Genomic DNA, 14,968 nt, shown 5'->3' with positions numbered 1-14,968 from the left:
GGGAGCCACGGCAACTGATGTGTGAGAGCAGGGAGGAGGGGGCTGCAGCATGTGGAGGCTGCCCTGGGAGCCTCGCGGAGCGCCAGCAGCCTTCAATTTGCTCCCCCAACACGCTGCCCCTCTACCTCTTGGGACCTGAGCTCCCATATCCATAAAGTAAGGAACAATAATAGCACCTGCCACAGGAGTGGTGGGGGATAAATTGGGAGACTGGGATTGACACACACCACTATGTAGAAAATAGATAACTAAAAAGGACCTATTGTGTAGCACAGGGAATTCTACTCAATACTCTGTAATGACCTATAGGGGAAAAGAATCTAAAAAAGGAGTGGATACATGTATATGTGTAACTGATTCACTCTGCTGTACAGCAGAAAATAACACACTGTAAATCAAATATACTACAATAAAAATATGAAATAAAAATAAGAACATGTTTTGTGGATTCAAAAAAACATTTTACCTGCCTGAAGGGGTCAGGGAGGCTTAAGTAAGACAATGTGAAGTGTTCTGCTGGGCGGCTGGCACCTAATGACCACAGACAGCATGAGCTATGTTTATGTCACGCAGAGTCTTATTTAATCCCTCATCATGGCTCAGAGAGAAGAGAACACCGGTACTGTCTCTATTTTACAGATGAGGACCCTAAGGTGCCCAGACGGGCTAGAACTTACCTGTGGACTCCTAGCAAGTCAAGAGCCCGGGCAGGATTCGCACCCAGGACTCAAGACTGGGTTCCTCCCATAGCTCTGCCTCTAGCTCAGATGCACTGTTTATACATGGTCTAGACTTGAACACCAGACCATGGTGTTCTCTGGTTTTAGCTCAAGGTCTTTGAAACAAAAAACTCTATAAGGGAGGCACTGCAATCACACCCATTTTACAGATAAAGAAACTCAGGCACAAAGAATCTGAGTGACGAGCTGGGTGGCAGTGGAGTCAGATGTGGAATCCCGCAGTCTCCTTGTCACCTATGAAGCTGTATGTAAACTGTATGCTTCCCTATCACACAGACCATGTACTAGGGAGGGCTCCTCACCACCATCGAAGCTCACTCTGAAGAGAAGCTTTCAGAGGCTGAGCCAAGTCAAATGTCAAACAGCGCTGTGTCTGGCAGAGCTCAGGACTGTTGTCGCCATGAGCAGCATTAGCAGCAGCAGCATCAAGGCAAATTCGATTCCTAACGTTTACTGAGCACCTTTTTCTATCTTCATGCTCTTCCCCATGCACCCCTCGGCCCCTCAGACCTCAGCCCACCCGGACAGAGAGAGAAGGCACACAGTGTGCAGAAGGTAAAACCGGCCAAGCCCTGAGTCATCAGGGAGCAGACGCGGCTTTGCACTCAGCTCTGTCACCTCCCACGCCGGGCCCTTTTCCTGGCACCTCAAACCACTCATCCTCTGGCATTCGTGGGAGAGGCAAGAGGAAGCCCCTCTACACAGGGGACTGCCTCCTGATGGGGCCTTCAGTCCGTTTGCTCACACGGAGTCCTGAGGAGTCCCTCTGGGTGCTCCTTCACCGTGCGCTTGGTCTGGCCTTTCAGACTGTAACATGAACATCAGTGCACGTGCACAGCCCTGGGTACCGCGCTTGAGACGACCACACTGCAAAGCTCCAAGACATCCTTGGGGGAGGCAGGGGCCATGGCGCTGCCCATTAGGCATCCTGATGGCACACGTCAGGTCAGGGAGACTTGGAAGCAGCTCTTTCTGCCCAGTTTCCTTAAAAAGCACAGCGTCCTGACTCTCAAGGAGATCCTGTTGCTGGAAGGGCCACAAAGGGCCCGCACTGACTTCACAGAAATCAAAGGACACCATCTGTATAAAATGCTTAGGGACTCCCTGGCAGTCCAGTGGTTAAGAATCTGTCTTCCAATGCAGGGAATGTAGGTTTGATCCCTGGTCGGGAAACTGAGATCCCACATGCCACAGGGCAACTAAGACTGACCTCCACCATTAGAGAGCCCGCGACTAAGACCTGACGCAGTCAAATAAATAAGTAAATATTCAAAACAGTAAAAAAAAAAAAAAAAAAAATAATGCTCACGCAGTGCCTTGTACAGAACAAGCACTTAAAAAAATGGGAGCTCTCAGTGTGACTTTTCATCCTAACAATTCATTCCTGACCCCACTCAGCCCAATCTTCATTTACCCTCACACCCAAAAGATTCCCTGGTAGAGAGCATGGCAATCCACACCAATATTCTTGCCTGGAGAATCCCATGGACAGAAGAGCCTGGCAGGCTATAGTCCATTGGGTCGCAGAGTCGGACATGACTGAAGCGACTTAGCACGCACGCACCAATCAACACATTTCTAACATGACTCCGCCTTCCTAAACTACGTCTGATGTCCATCATTCTGTCCCTCTCATAAAGTTAACTCTTTGGGGTCAGAGAAAGCATCAGATGTACTACGCTGAAGTGTCAAGGAAGATTTTCCCGTCCATGCTGGCTTCTCATTTTTCCTTGTTGGAGAGAGACAGGGTAAACGGGTCAGAACCTGAGCCAAAGGTGAACTCAGAACCAAGCGATGTGAGGTTTTCATCAAGGTTCTGTGTCTTAGTTGTTTCCTTTCAAAGCTCTTTCCAAAAGCATCCTTCATCTTCAAAGAATCTGGTTGGCAACTCGACTTTGCCCTTTGAAGTCCCTTTTACATTCACCCTTGAAGGCACTGCTTAAAAAATGACACTGCACAGGGCTGAGAAGAGAGTAAACTTCTCCCCTCCTACTTCGGCCTCCACCCCTCCCCCACAAATTTGGATTCAATTATAAACTGGCTGATGTTGTCCTTTGGTCCTTCCTAAGAATAATTGCAAAGTCAACACCAAGGGCATTAAAAAGAATGAGCCTGGCTGTTTATTCACGGAGGAAGGAAAGGGGGATAGTTTCTAATACTATTTTCTAGCCTCTTCTTGTGACATCTTCGTCAGAGGCTTCAGGATAAATGTGCCAGCAAACAGATCAAAACGCCAGGGTAATTCTGCAATGTCAACTTTCTTAGTTTTTTTTTTTTTTTTTTTAAGTGTTTGTTATTTATTTGGATTCAAATGGTGTTTCAGCCGGGCAAGAAAATACTGTGACCTCCTACAAAAGCAAGCTCATCCATAAGCGAGTGAAAAAAATCAAATCCTCTGGAAAGTTCAGGCACCGTTTGACAAGGGAAACGTTTAGAAAGCATTTGTGGGGCATCTCAGGAAATGTATGCAGTGGACAAGCCCATCTTGGCATGAATATGATTTTACTGAACACGACACGGCTGCTCCAGGGAAGATGTGAGAACACGATCTCTGTCTGCTGCAAATATTTTATAATTGTGTCAGGTATTGAAATGGAAGTTTCCAATGAAGCACGAAGCTACATTATACATGAAACAGCTCACTACAACGCAGGTACTGGACTATAGGCAGACTGTACAAAGGAGACACCAAGAGCTGAGTGGCCTAACGCTTAACCCGGACCCACAATCCCACCCAGCCTGGCCCACATCCACAAGAACAGGTTGAGTTTTAGGAGATGGCAAAGAGGTTTTACAGTAGTTTATTAGACAGAGGTATTGAAGAGCCAAAATCCCACCTGCAAACACACCTCAGTTGAGAGGCTGGGAGGCTTTGCCCTTTGTCTTAAATTGAGGGAGGGGGCCTTTAAAATCACTGAAGAATTTAATATATGTGCCCCCGACCACACCATGTGAGAGGCCACATCTATCCGGCGTCAGAGGCTCAAATCTGTGACTTCCAAGCAGCTTTGACAACAAGTAAGAACATGTGCTGAACTGGAGATCAGCCAGCCCGCTCAGCTTCATTAGGGAAGGGTTGAATGTGTCTTCCTCAGGACCAGATACCCACCCCCACCAGCTCAAGGAGATCTCCAGCAAGGCTCATCCCTGGGCCGCCCACAGGGTAACTATGGAATTCTCAGTCCTGAGGAACAAAGTGGCAGCAACAAGCAGAAAAAGAGCCTTATTACGGAAAATGAAGGTGAGAAATCCTTGGGGACTGAGAAGTCTCCAAACAACCCACGAAAGAGAGAGCCTGCCGGGTCTAGAGGGAGCCAAGGCCGACTCAAGACTGTGTCACTCATGCAAGAACCTTCCTGCATCTTTTCCACTTCTCCTGCCCCTCCTCCACCCCCCACCACCACTTAAAAGCACAAGAAGAACCTGCTCCAACTGTAGGAGAGGCCTGCTGAATGGGGCGGGGGAGTGTGTGTGGAAGAGGGCTCGACTTTAAATGTGAAATTGAAAACCCTCTTTTCTGAGATAAAATCCACATGCCTTACAATTCGCCCATTTAAAGGGTCCTGTTCAATGGGTTTCAATAGTCACAGAGTTGGACATCCATCATCACAATTCATTTCAAGACATTTTCATTACTTGAAAAGAAACCCCGTTCTTCTCAGGCTCTCCGTAGCTATCACCTTCCAGGCCCTGGTCCCCTCAGCCCCGAGCAATCATTAATCTATGGTTTGTGTCTATGGATTTGCCTATGGAATCATATAGAATGTGGTTCTCTGTGACTGGCTTCTAAGTGAAAGAAGTATATGTGCTGACCTGATCCCCCAGGCCTGCAACTTTCTGGGCTCTTTCGGTGGGCCACTAGAGTCCTTCCCTCAAAGGGAAGTGGTCAGGACAAAAGGAGATGTCCCCAGTTAACCGCTTCGTGGCTCTGCCCTGAACTGGAAGAGAAACAAATCTCCCAGCATGCCCAGCGGCAGGGCTGTCAGGATTCGAGTAATGTCTGTCCATCCCTCTGATGAAAACCTCTGTGTCGGTCTCCTCCACTTGCTTGTCCCCAAGGGCACCTGGCACGAGCCAGGCACATATCAGAGGGTCGATAAGCATTCATTGCTGGCTGATGACAGACAGGAAGCAGAGAGGAGAGGGGGGCCGAGCCCACGGAGGGCCTCCGGCAGGTTTGTGGGCAGCTCACAGGTTCTCCACATGTGGATGGATGCAGGCTTGGGATGGCCAGGAGGCAGCGCCAGATGGCAGACCAACTCTGCTGCTCTCTGGTTACGTTTTATGCGTTTCTTTGTTTTTCAGTTTCTTTGTCACTGACATCTGCTGCTCTGTGTTGTTCTGGAGGCAAAATGTGAAACAGAAAATACTCGGGGGATACACGGTTTCTCCCCATCTCGGCTGCTCTGTTTGGATGTGCCACGTCTTTGGCTCAGGACCGCCACCCCCACTCCATCCTGGTGACCCCTTCTCTTTCCCTACGTTCATGACTCTTGTTATCTCCTTGCTGAAGGTGAAACTGACACAATCTTTGCAACTGATGTGCATCAGTGAACCCCGGGGAGACCTCAGGGGACCCCAACGCAGGTAACATGGGATTCCCCACACCAGAGCCTTCTGGACACGGTGAAGCTGCTTCTAAAGCCTGAGGGAGAGTGGATCCATCCGAGAACTCACAGGTGTCATTTCAAAGGGAGATCTTTCAATGGCAGAGAGGGTGGTTTTCTAGGGAAAGCCTGGCTAGCTCCTCAAGAATTCAGACTGGCATTACTCCATAAATTGAGAGAAACGGCCCCAAAGGACAGCATGGGGTCGTGTGGGCTGGGCGGGGCCACATGGGGGAACTGCAGCCTTGGGATATGGAGTGTGTGACAAGCGTCACCAGCCACTGTGCCCACATCCCCCTGCAGATCTTAGTTCTCCTCTCAGGATCCTGCCAGAGGATCCTCTTGTTACAACAGAAGCGTGGAGGGCCATGGCGCTGGTCCAACATCACCTAGAGAGAGTGGCACAGTGGGTCCTGATGCTCCTGCGGGGGCAGCCTGCGAGGCGGCCGTGCCCCTTCTCAGCCTGTCCCACTGCCTCATGAGCCCTGGGAAGCAGGCGTTACCCACCCCAGTTCCCAGGTGAGGGATCAGGCTCCACGCGATGGAGTAACCTGACCCAGGTCACTCAGCCAGTCAGGGGGAGTTCAAATGCAAGTCTGCCCATCTGCAAAGGCTGTGGACTCTCCTGGACCGAGTGCTGGTCAGGGGCAGCCTGGGCTCTGCAGGCACCCTTGCCTGGGTGCCCCTCTGAAAATGGCCTGGGAGTCTCCAAGGTGGAGGGGGTGGGACAAGCACAAAGTGGAAGGAGTAAGAACGTTCCTGTGTGGATGTAAGTGTGTGTGTGCACGCACATGCCTGTCCATAACTGTGTGTTGTTTCTGTGTCTGTGTATACACGAATGTTTGTATCTGTATCTGCCAACGTGCCATTGTATGCATGTGTGCTTGTATTTATAGATATGTTTGTATTACTGTGTGTCTGTGTGTTCCTGTCTGTGGGTACATACGTGTGTGTTTGTGCGTGTACGGAGTGTGGATGTGTCTGGGTACCCATGTGTATGTGTTGGTGTGTGCTTGTATGATGGTGGGTGTGTATCAGCGAGTGTGTAAACAAGCCCTCGCATGTCAGCAGACTTAGAAGACTACGTCGCTTCTGCGGTAGAAAGTTATTCATTTCTTTCAGCTAATATGAAACAAAGGAATCTTTTCTTAAAGTTCTACTTTGGGGCCCCAGAATGTAAACTTTATGTGACTAGGTTTACAGTCTCTGAGGGAAGAATGTGCCTTTTGAAGATCAAGTCTGAGAAAACTAAGAATTCACTGCTGTTTCAAACTTCTCTGACTACTCCACAGTGGAAAATAAAGTATGTCGTTGCATATATACATACAGCATATATGTATGTACATGTACATATTTTTCTTAAAACAATACTTATCCTTACCATGTGTGATACACTCTGATGTTAAATTCTTTTCTATTTCATTTTTTCAAATGCCAACTAAACTGATGTCACAATTCACTAATGGGATATAACTTGCAGTTTGAAAAACACTATGCTATGCTATGCTAAGTCACTTCAGTCGTGTCCAACTGTGTGACCCCATAGATGGCAGCCCACCAGGCTTCCCTGTCCCTGGGATTCTCCAGGCAAGAACACTGGAGTGGGTTGCCATTTCCTTCTCCAATCATGAAAGTGAAAAGAGAAAGTGAAGTCGCTCAGTCATGTCCGACTCTTAGTGACCCCATGGACTGCAGCCTACCAGGCTCCTCCGCCCGTGGGATTTTCCAGGCAAGAGTACTGGAGTGGGGTGCCATTGCCTTCTCCGTGAAAAACACTGGTCTATAGCAACTCTTCCCCCAGCTCTGTATAAAGTGACTTCATCCATCCATTTACCAAGTACACATAAAGCAGTTACTATGTGCCAACTACTAGTCTAGGTTCTTGGGAAACAAGTTTCCTGTGCTCCTGGCACTTTCATTCTAAAGGAGAAAAACCACAAACCCCAAAACACTGAAGACAATTTTATGTGGTGACAAAATCTCTGAAGGTAATTCAGTGCTTGGTCAGGGAGGACTTCCTGGAGGAGGTGACCCAAATGATGAGAAGGAGCTGGCCATGCCAAGAGGCAGGGGAGAAGGGCTGGCCAGTATTTTCTCTGCAGTCTCTGCTATCAAAGTTTAGAAATGAACCTTGACTCAGATACTGGCCATGATTCTATCCATCTTTCTCTGGCCTCGCTCCCTTCTCTCCTTTCAGATACATGTTGCCCAAATACTTCACATCAAAATTTGGCAGCCCTACATGGGCACATATTCATTCTTTCCCTGGAACATTTGAAAATAACATTTGGTCTGATTAACTCTGTTATTAGGACAAACTCCTGGAAGACATAGTCAATCTCGTGGAGGGTAATTTGACTGGTCAATAAGTCTCAGAAATGAAGGGGCAGAGACCAGGCAATGGGGCTCAGAGACCACATGTAGGAAAGCTCAGGTCAAAAGTGCCAGAGATGGTGGGCAAGCTCCCCCCTCTCAAGGCCAGCACTGCTTCTCCAGGGCATCTGCGTGGCCAGCTCCCTCTCTGCCTTAGGTTCTTGCTTACATATCATCTATTCAGCAAGTCTCCCCTGCCCACACTAGTTAAACCGCAGCCCTTCCTCCTGACTTTCCTGACTTACCTATTAGACCTCTTTATCTGGTTATCCAACTCCCCATCTAGAACAGTAACTCCACAAGGACAGGGGTTTTTGTCACTGTCATTCCCAGCTGGTGCTCAACACATGGCTGTTGCATGAGTCAGTGAATAACGTTGCTATTTCCTGAGCACCTAGTAGGTGCTGGGCTCTGTACCAACATGGTCTCCAGTGCTCACAGAAATCCTGCCAGGTGCGTACTATGATTCCCACTTTAGAGATGGTAAGATAAAGGCTCAGAGAAGCGAAACAAACACAGTGAATAAGCGATGGATTGGGGGCTGAAATCTGGGTCTCCCTGACTCCAAACCCACAAGGCCTGACGCTTCTACCCACAAAACAGGAATGCTGCACACTAAGTGTAGTAAGTCAGAAACAGAAAACACCATATGATATCACTTACACATGGAATCTGAAATACTGTAAAAATGAAGATATCTGTGAAACAAAGACAGACTTACAGATGTAGAGAACAGATGTGTGGTTGCCAAGGGGGAAGTAGCTGGAGGAGGGAAGGACTGGGAGTTTGGGATTAACAGAGGCAAACTCTCATCTATAGGATGGACAGACACCGAGGTCCTACTGCATGGCACAGAGAACGCTAGTCAATATCTTGTGATAAACCGTAACGAAAAATAATATATATACATATAACTCAATACCTTGCTGTACAGCAGAAATTAATACAACACTGCAAATCAACTACACTTCAATAGAATGTTTTTAAAAATTAATTGTTGCATAAAGCAGATGCCCCAAACCAAGATCCATCCAAGAGCAAGCTCCGTGGGCACAGAGCGCTGCTCTTCATTTTGCCTAAAAAGGGGGTGTTGCTAACAGCACCAAAGATGCTTCTATGACAAACAACCAGATCACCCCCTCTGAGCAGGAGGGCAGTTTCACAGTGTAGTTTTATTCATAAGCAGTTTCCATGCATTTTGTTTTCCAACACACTGGGGCCCATGGAACACAAACAGGCAGAAACCATGCACTGAGTACCCCCTACTGGGTGCCCTGCAGTGAAAGCTAGGTGTGCAAAGCTGCCCCTAGGGGCGGTCCGAGGGGTCAAGGGGGCCCAGGGAGGGGACACAACAACCTCCCATTTCCCTTTGTACCTCAGGGACAAACAGCCGAGGTCAAATTAACCAGGGCAGACCTCTGAGGGCTGGGGTTCTGGGACACCTACAGAGTGGTTTTGCTTGGGGACAACAGCTGCTTCAAATTAGAAGCTACTCTGAACAGAGAGCAGATTCACGAGGCTTTTCTGCCCTGGAAAGAGACCAAGGGACTCGAGCCACAGTCTTGATCTTTGGACTCTTTAGGGCAAAAGCTTCTAGGGGAGGGGCCAAGAAAAGAAAGGCCAGAAGGGCCGACAGCTGAGGCAAAAGGTCCCAGCTCTCGAACCCTACCTGACCAGCAACAATTCCCAGAACCGGAAGTGTGCGAGATGAGGGGGGTCAGGCCCAGCACAAGGGGTCACCTCTGCAGGGAGAGCTGTCTCCATTCCGTCACCTGCTCCCTCTCCCCACAGCCTCGGCCACCCCACAAGCCTGCTCAAGGGTTCAGTCCCTGCCAGCACTCCTTAGCTTTGATGGGAGTCTTTGAGACATCAAAGACTTCCCTGATGTCTTTGAGCTGGAGCCAGGAAGTAAGGGTGAGGCCCTGGGGAAGACCCAAGCCAAGGTAGCTCCCCAGGCTGTTGGGGCAGTGCGGACAGGCACAAAATTTTGCCTCCAGAAGACACAGAAACGATGGGTTTCCAACTTTTCCCCAAACTGTTAAGTTCTCATAGTCTGTGCCAGGCAGGGTGTACACTGCTTTACTCTGGTCATTTCTATATTTTCAGTTCAACAAACGTTTGAGTTCCCATTTGGTGACAGGCCAATTGGGCCAGGCCCTGGACATGTAGCCCAGTGACCAACCTGAGTGTCTGCTATGAATGAGGCCCTAAGGATCCATTATAAGAATGGAGCAGTAACTAACAGCTAATGAGCCAGGCACTGTCCTGAATGCTTTCCCCATGTTAGCTCATTAATCCTCACAGCATCACAAGTGATTCCTCAGCAGAGGCCTGAAGAAAGTGAGGAAGCTGACCAGGAGTATATCTGCGGAAGCAAGGCCGATCAGGTGTGTGCCCTGCATGTTCAAAGAACCATAGTGAGCCTGCAGTGGGGTAGGGAACGCCAGGTACCCCAGGCTTTGGGGAGGACCCAGGCCTTCACAGGGAGGTGGAGATGTGAGTGCAAGGATGGCAGGATCCCACTTATACTCTAGAACAGCTCTGGCTGAAGCAGTTGAATGTTCTCTGGTGGAAAAGGATGGAAGCTACAAGAGTCCAGGCGAGACTGGAGGAAAGAGACAGCGGTCGGGTGGGGTGGGGGAAGAAGCCAATGCATTCCTGGACTATACTGAAGACAGAGCTGAGGGGAACTGCATACGGGTTGAACATGTGGCATGAAAATGGAAGTGTCCAGGTGGGCTCTGAGGATTCTGCCTGGAGCAGCTGGAAGGAGGGGGCTGCCACGACCTGAGGTGGGAGATGTGCGCTGAACAGCTTTCTGCAGTTTCTGGCATGTTAAACATGCAGTGTCCAATGAAGACATCCAAGAAGCAGATGGAAGAGAAGACTGAAGTCCAGGGGGCCCCTGTGTCAGCCAAATAATACTCTGAACAGGAACTGCCGGTGCTTCATTCAACAAAAACCCGATTGTGTGCCTACTATGAGCTGACACAGCTGCAGCAAATGTAGCCAGAAACAAAAAGTCTCGGCTCTGTGAAAGCCAGCAGGCATGGGAGGGCATGATGACAAGGGAAGACCTGGGAGAACCTGGAGATCAGAGACCCGGGATCAGCCCTGACCACCTGCCTGCTGAGCCCCCAGGCGCCCCGGGGCCCAGGCCCCTCCCTGGGGGCAGCACCCAGCAGTGCTAGTGCATGAGGAGGACCTGGACGCCAGGCTTGCATCCAACCTGAACGGAGTCCAATCTGCTGGAATCCATTATCGACTCTTGCTGACCCGCTGTCTGCTCCTGGAAACATGTCTAAACTGCATTGCCTGAGCCAACACCAGCTAAGACGAATAACAGGGGACCAGTTAATGTCTCCACCGTGCTTTCAGACACTGCTGGGGGCAGGGAGGGATCTGGGCAGGAGCTGAGGGAGCAGGGGAGAGAGAGGATCCACTGCAGCAGGCTGGAGGTCATTCATCCTGGGAAGAAAGGCTGCCTCAGCCCTTCTGAAGCTTCCTGACGGACCCTGAGGCATCACCTGGGCTCAGTCCTCCAACATCCATCCCAGAGGTCTGCATCTTTGTGGCCACATTCAGAGCTCAGGTTTGGGGCCACCAGGGTTTCTGACCTCACTGGCTATGGTACTCTGGGCAAAGGACTCAACCTCTCTGTGTCATTTCCATTATCTCTATATTAGGGCTTCTGTGAACTCTTACAGAATTGCTGAGAGGATTCAATTAAATAGCAGAGCATGACCTAAAATGCTATCTGTCATGCAGTAAGCACTGCCTAATTGTTAGCATTTCTTGTTTACCAAGCGCCTGGAATATGTTGGCATTAGATTGTCTTTGAAGTGGGCCATAGGTAACCTGTAAACAGCAAGGAGAAGGAGACGCTATTGTGACTTACCCAAGGTGGAGAAACTCTCTCCAAGGATCTCTGAAAACGGAAGAGAGAAGAATTTCTCAGGCTGCTTGTTGAATGAATAAAAGATGGACTTTCAGAATCCAAGGTGAGTGTGATGACCACGTGCTTGGAACAGCACGTGGATCTGTGAGTCCTGCCCGCTCTAGTCCAGCCTGGATATCAGGAGCAACTGCCTGCTGAGCCCACCCTGACCCCAACCCCAAGAGAGGTTGGCTCAGAGAAACAGTGGAGCCCAGGACTTGGGGAGGGAAACACAGGATGGTCTGTGGCCAGGGCCACTCTGTGTCCCTGCCATGCCCCAGCCCTGACGAGGACACCATAATCCATCTTCCCTGCCCAGTCCGAGCAGAACCAAACACGCTAACAGGACTTTGAGCAGACTAGGTTCCAGCTTCCTGTCTGATTTCCGGCTCCATCTCTTACTTTTTCCTAAAGTCGCACCTGGAGGGACCCCACCAGTCTCTCAAAATGGGGACTGTTTCTGATGCTGCACCTTTAGCCTCTCCTAGCCTCATGCATGACAAGGTGCTCCACCTACCCTGGCAGCCCAGCTTTAACCACCACCAGACCCCTGATACTAAAAGAACAGCCTACCCACAATGTGCCTGAGGGGTACACTTCACAGAAAGGGGGGCCTACTGGTTTTAACCTCAGTGATTTGTTTTTACCTGGTCTTCAATAATGTTGGGAAGCAAAGTGTCTTATTATAGGAAAAGAAAATTTTCAGACGCATCAGAAGAAATGACCCCATCACTTGAATGGAGAGACCTAGAGGTGGGAGAAAGAACAGTGGGCTTGTGGGCGGAGCCTTGAGTTTAGATTCAGCTCTGCCACTTGGTAGTAAGTCAACCTTGGGCTCAGCCTTTGAAACTCAGCTTTCTCATGTGTCAAATGGAACAATTATAAAGATGAAACGAGAGCATGTATGTAGCCAAAGTATAATCAGACTAGACTATGGCAGGCATTTAGCATTATTATTATTATTTTTGTTATTGTTACATTTTTTGCCTGGCCAGCTCCTCTGACTTTTTCTTTGTGAATCTTATGGGTACTCACACCCTTGATCTTTTTGCTATGCTATTTTCCCCAAAAGCTACTGTAATGGGGGTAAAACTTTCTCTCAAATACTGGGCAATATCCCAATAATATCTGGTGTAGAGTGGGTAGGGAATATATGTTTTGAAAATATAATCAATACCATAATCATACATGGGCTTCCCTGGTGGCTCAGATGGTAAAAAATCCACTCACAATGCGGGAGACCTGGGTTTGATCTCTGGGTTGGGAAGATCCCCTAGAGGAGGGCATGGGAACCCACTCTAGTATTCTTGCCTAGAGAATTGCCACGGACAGAGGAGCCTGGGGTCACAAAGAGGCAGACACGACTGAGCGACTAAGCACAGCATAATCATATATAATATATATATATATATAATATACATATGAATTGGGCTTCTCAGGTGGCACTAGTGGTAAAGAACTCACCTGCCAATGCAGGAGACCTAAGAGATGTGGATTCGATCATTAGGTTAGGAAGATCCCCCGGGGGAGGGCATGGCAAACCACTCCAGTATTCTTGCCTAAAAAGTCCCATGGACTGAGGAGCCTGGCGGGCTACAGTTCCACAGAGTGGCAAAGAGTCGGACACGACTGAAGCAACTTAGCACAGCACATATATATGAATTATGATATAATTATATACAATAATATATTACCAGGTCCCAGAAACCACGCTAATTGCTTTGCATACATTACGTTCATGTAACCCTCTCTATCTTACATGAATTAATTATTAGCATTTTTTCCCCACTTTACAGATGAGGAAAATGAGGCACTGAGGTAACTTGCCCAAAGTCATATAACTCTAATAGTAAGATGTGGGGGGGTGGAACTTGAACCCAGATGATCTGATTTTGGAAATGGTTCATTTGGCCACCAGAGAGCCTCACAAATACATAATTTTCAAAGAAAATGTAGGAGGCAGAAAAAAACACTGATGTGTAACCTGATATTTCTAGAGTTGAGTCATAAATTATGAGTGAGGGGATAAAAATGAATAATAAATTCCAGAAGTTATGTGGGGACAGCTGTAAGAAAGATGGGCACTGCAGCAAGACTATTCTCGGTTCTAAGCGAAACCCAGAGGCGATCTGGGAAGGGCTGCAACGGAATATGAAATCATCGAGGGTTCCAGTGAGGCTCTGACCTTACCACTCGGTAAGCTGGGGACACCATTATCCCCTGCCCCCAGTGAGCAATACTTGCAGTTCCTGGAAGCAGAAGACTAAAATTCCTTCTCCAAATCACTGAAGAGATCTATCTGAAGGCAGAAAATGGGGGCTCTAGTTACTCTGCTTATTTTACAGATGAGAAATGGAGGCCCAGGGAAGTGAAACAGCTTGTCTGAGGTCCTAAGTAAGAGGAAGCCATGTGTTACCGATCAACTTCATTCATTCATTCATTCATCTAACAGACACGTGATGAAATTTACTGTCTGAAATTTACGGATTCATTTTGATATTTGGCAAAACTAATACAATTATGTAAAGTTAAAAAAAAATTTAATTAAAAAAAAAATGAAATTTACCAGGAGGTAAGGACCATGGGGTCGCACAGAGTCGGACACGACTGAGCGACTTCACTTTCACTTTTCACTTTCATGTACTGGAGAAGGAAATGGCAACCCACTCCACTGTTCTTGCCTGGAGAATCTCAGGGATGGGAGAGCCTGGTGGGCTGCCGTCTATGGGGTCGCACAGAGTCGGACACAACTGAAGTGACTTAGCAGCAGCAGCAGCAAGGGCCATATTCCTAGTGACAATCCAGACCAGAGCCATCCCATAAAGATGCAATGCAGGCCACACTGGTACTTTAGAGTGTTCTAGCAGCCACATGAAAAGAGTAAAAAGAAATGGGTGATATCAATAACTTATCTCAAAAGATCCAAATAATACTGTTTTAATATGTCATCAATATTTAACAAATATTAATGATGTAGTCTCTTTTGTGAGGGTACCATCACTTCATGGGAAATAGATGGGGAAACAGTGGAAACAGTGTCAGACTTTATTTTGGGGTGCTCCAAAATCACTGCAGATGGTGACTGCAGCCATGAAATTAAAAGACGCTTACTCCTTGGAAGGAAAGTTATGACCAACCCAGACAACATATTCAAAAGCAGAGACATTACTTTGCCAACAAAGGTCCGTCTAGTCAAGGCTATGGTTTTCCCAATGGTCATGTATGGATGTGAGAGTTGGACTGTGAAGAAACCTGAGTGTGGAAGAATTGATGCTTTTGAACTGTGGTGTTGGAGAAGACTCTTGAGAGTC

At 48.2% G+C, this 14,968-nt stretch overlaps 1 protein-coding gene across 11 annotated transcripts in view; it reads right to left on the bottom strand.

Moving 5' to 3' along the window:
- Nucleotides 1-14,968, bottom strand: part of CHST11 (carbohydrate sulfotransferase 11) — a 266,145-nt gene that overhangs the window by 45,737 nt on the left and 205,440 nt on the right. For 4 of the 11 annotated variants that reach the window (XM_086401099.1, XM_086401100.1, XM_086401104.1 and 1 more), the window contains one exon: nucleotides 11,619-11,648. The exons of 6 other annotated variants lie outside the window; for them this stretch is intronic. In XM_086401099.1, coding sequence (XP_086257225.1) covers nucleotides 11,619-11,648 — 30 coding nt within the window. Of the gene's footprint in view, nucleotides 1-11,618; nucleotides 11,649-14,203; nucleotides 14,518-14,968 lie in introns of those variants that run through there. One more of the 11 variants, XR_015164017.1, reaches the window with a different exon arrangement.

The sequence above is a fragment of the Bos grunniens genome, chromosome 5 (genome assembly GCF_055505025.1).
Source record: "Bos grunniens cultivar Pamir isolate PY7600 chromosome 5, Bosgru_T2T1.0, whole genome shotgun sequence".
Lineage (NCBI taxonomy): Eukaryota > Metazoa > Chordata > Mammalia > Artiodactyla > Bovidae > Bos > Bos grunniens.
This window is presented reverse-complemented; position numbering and strand designations above follow the sequence as displayed.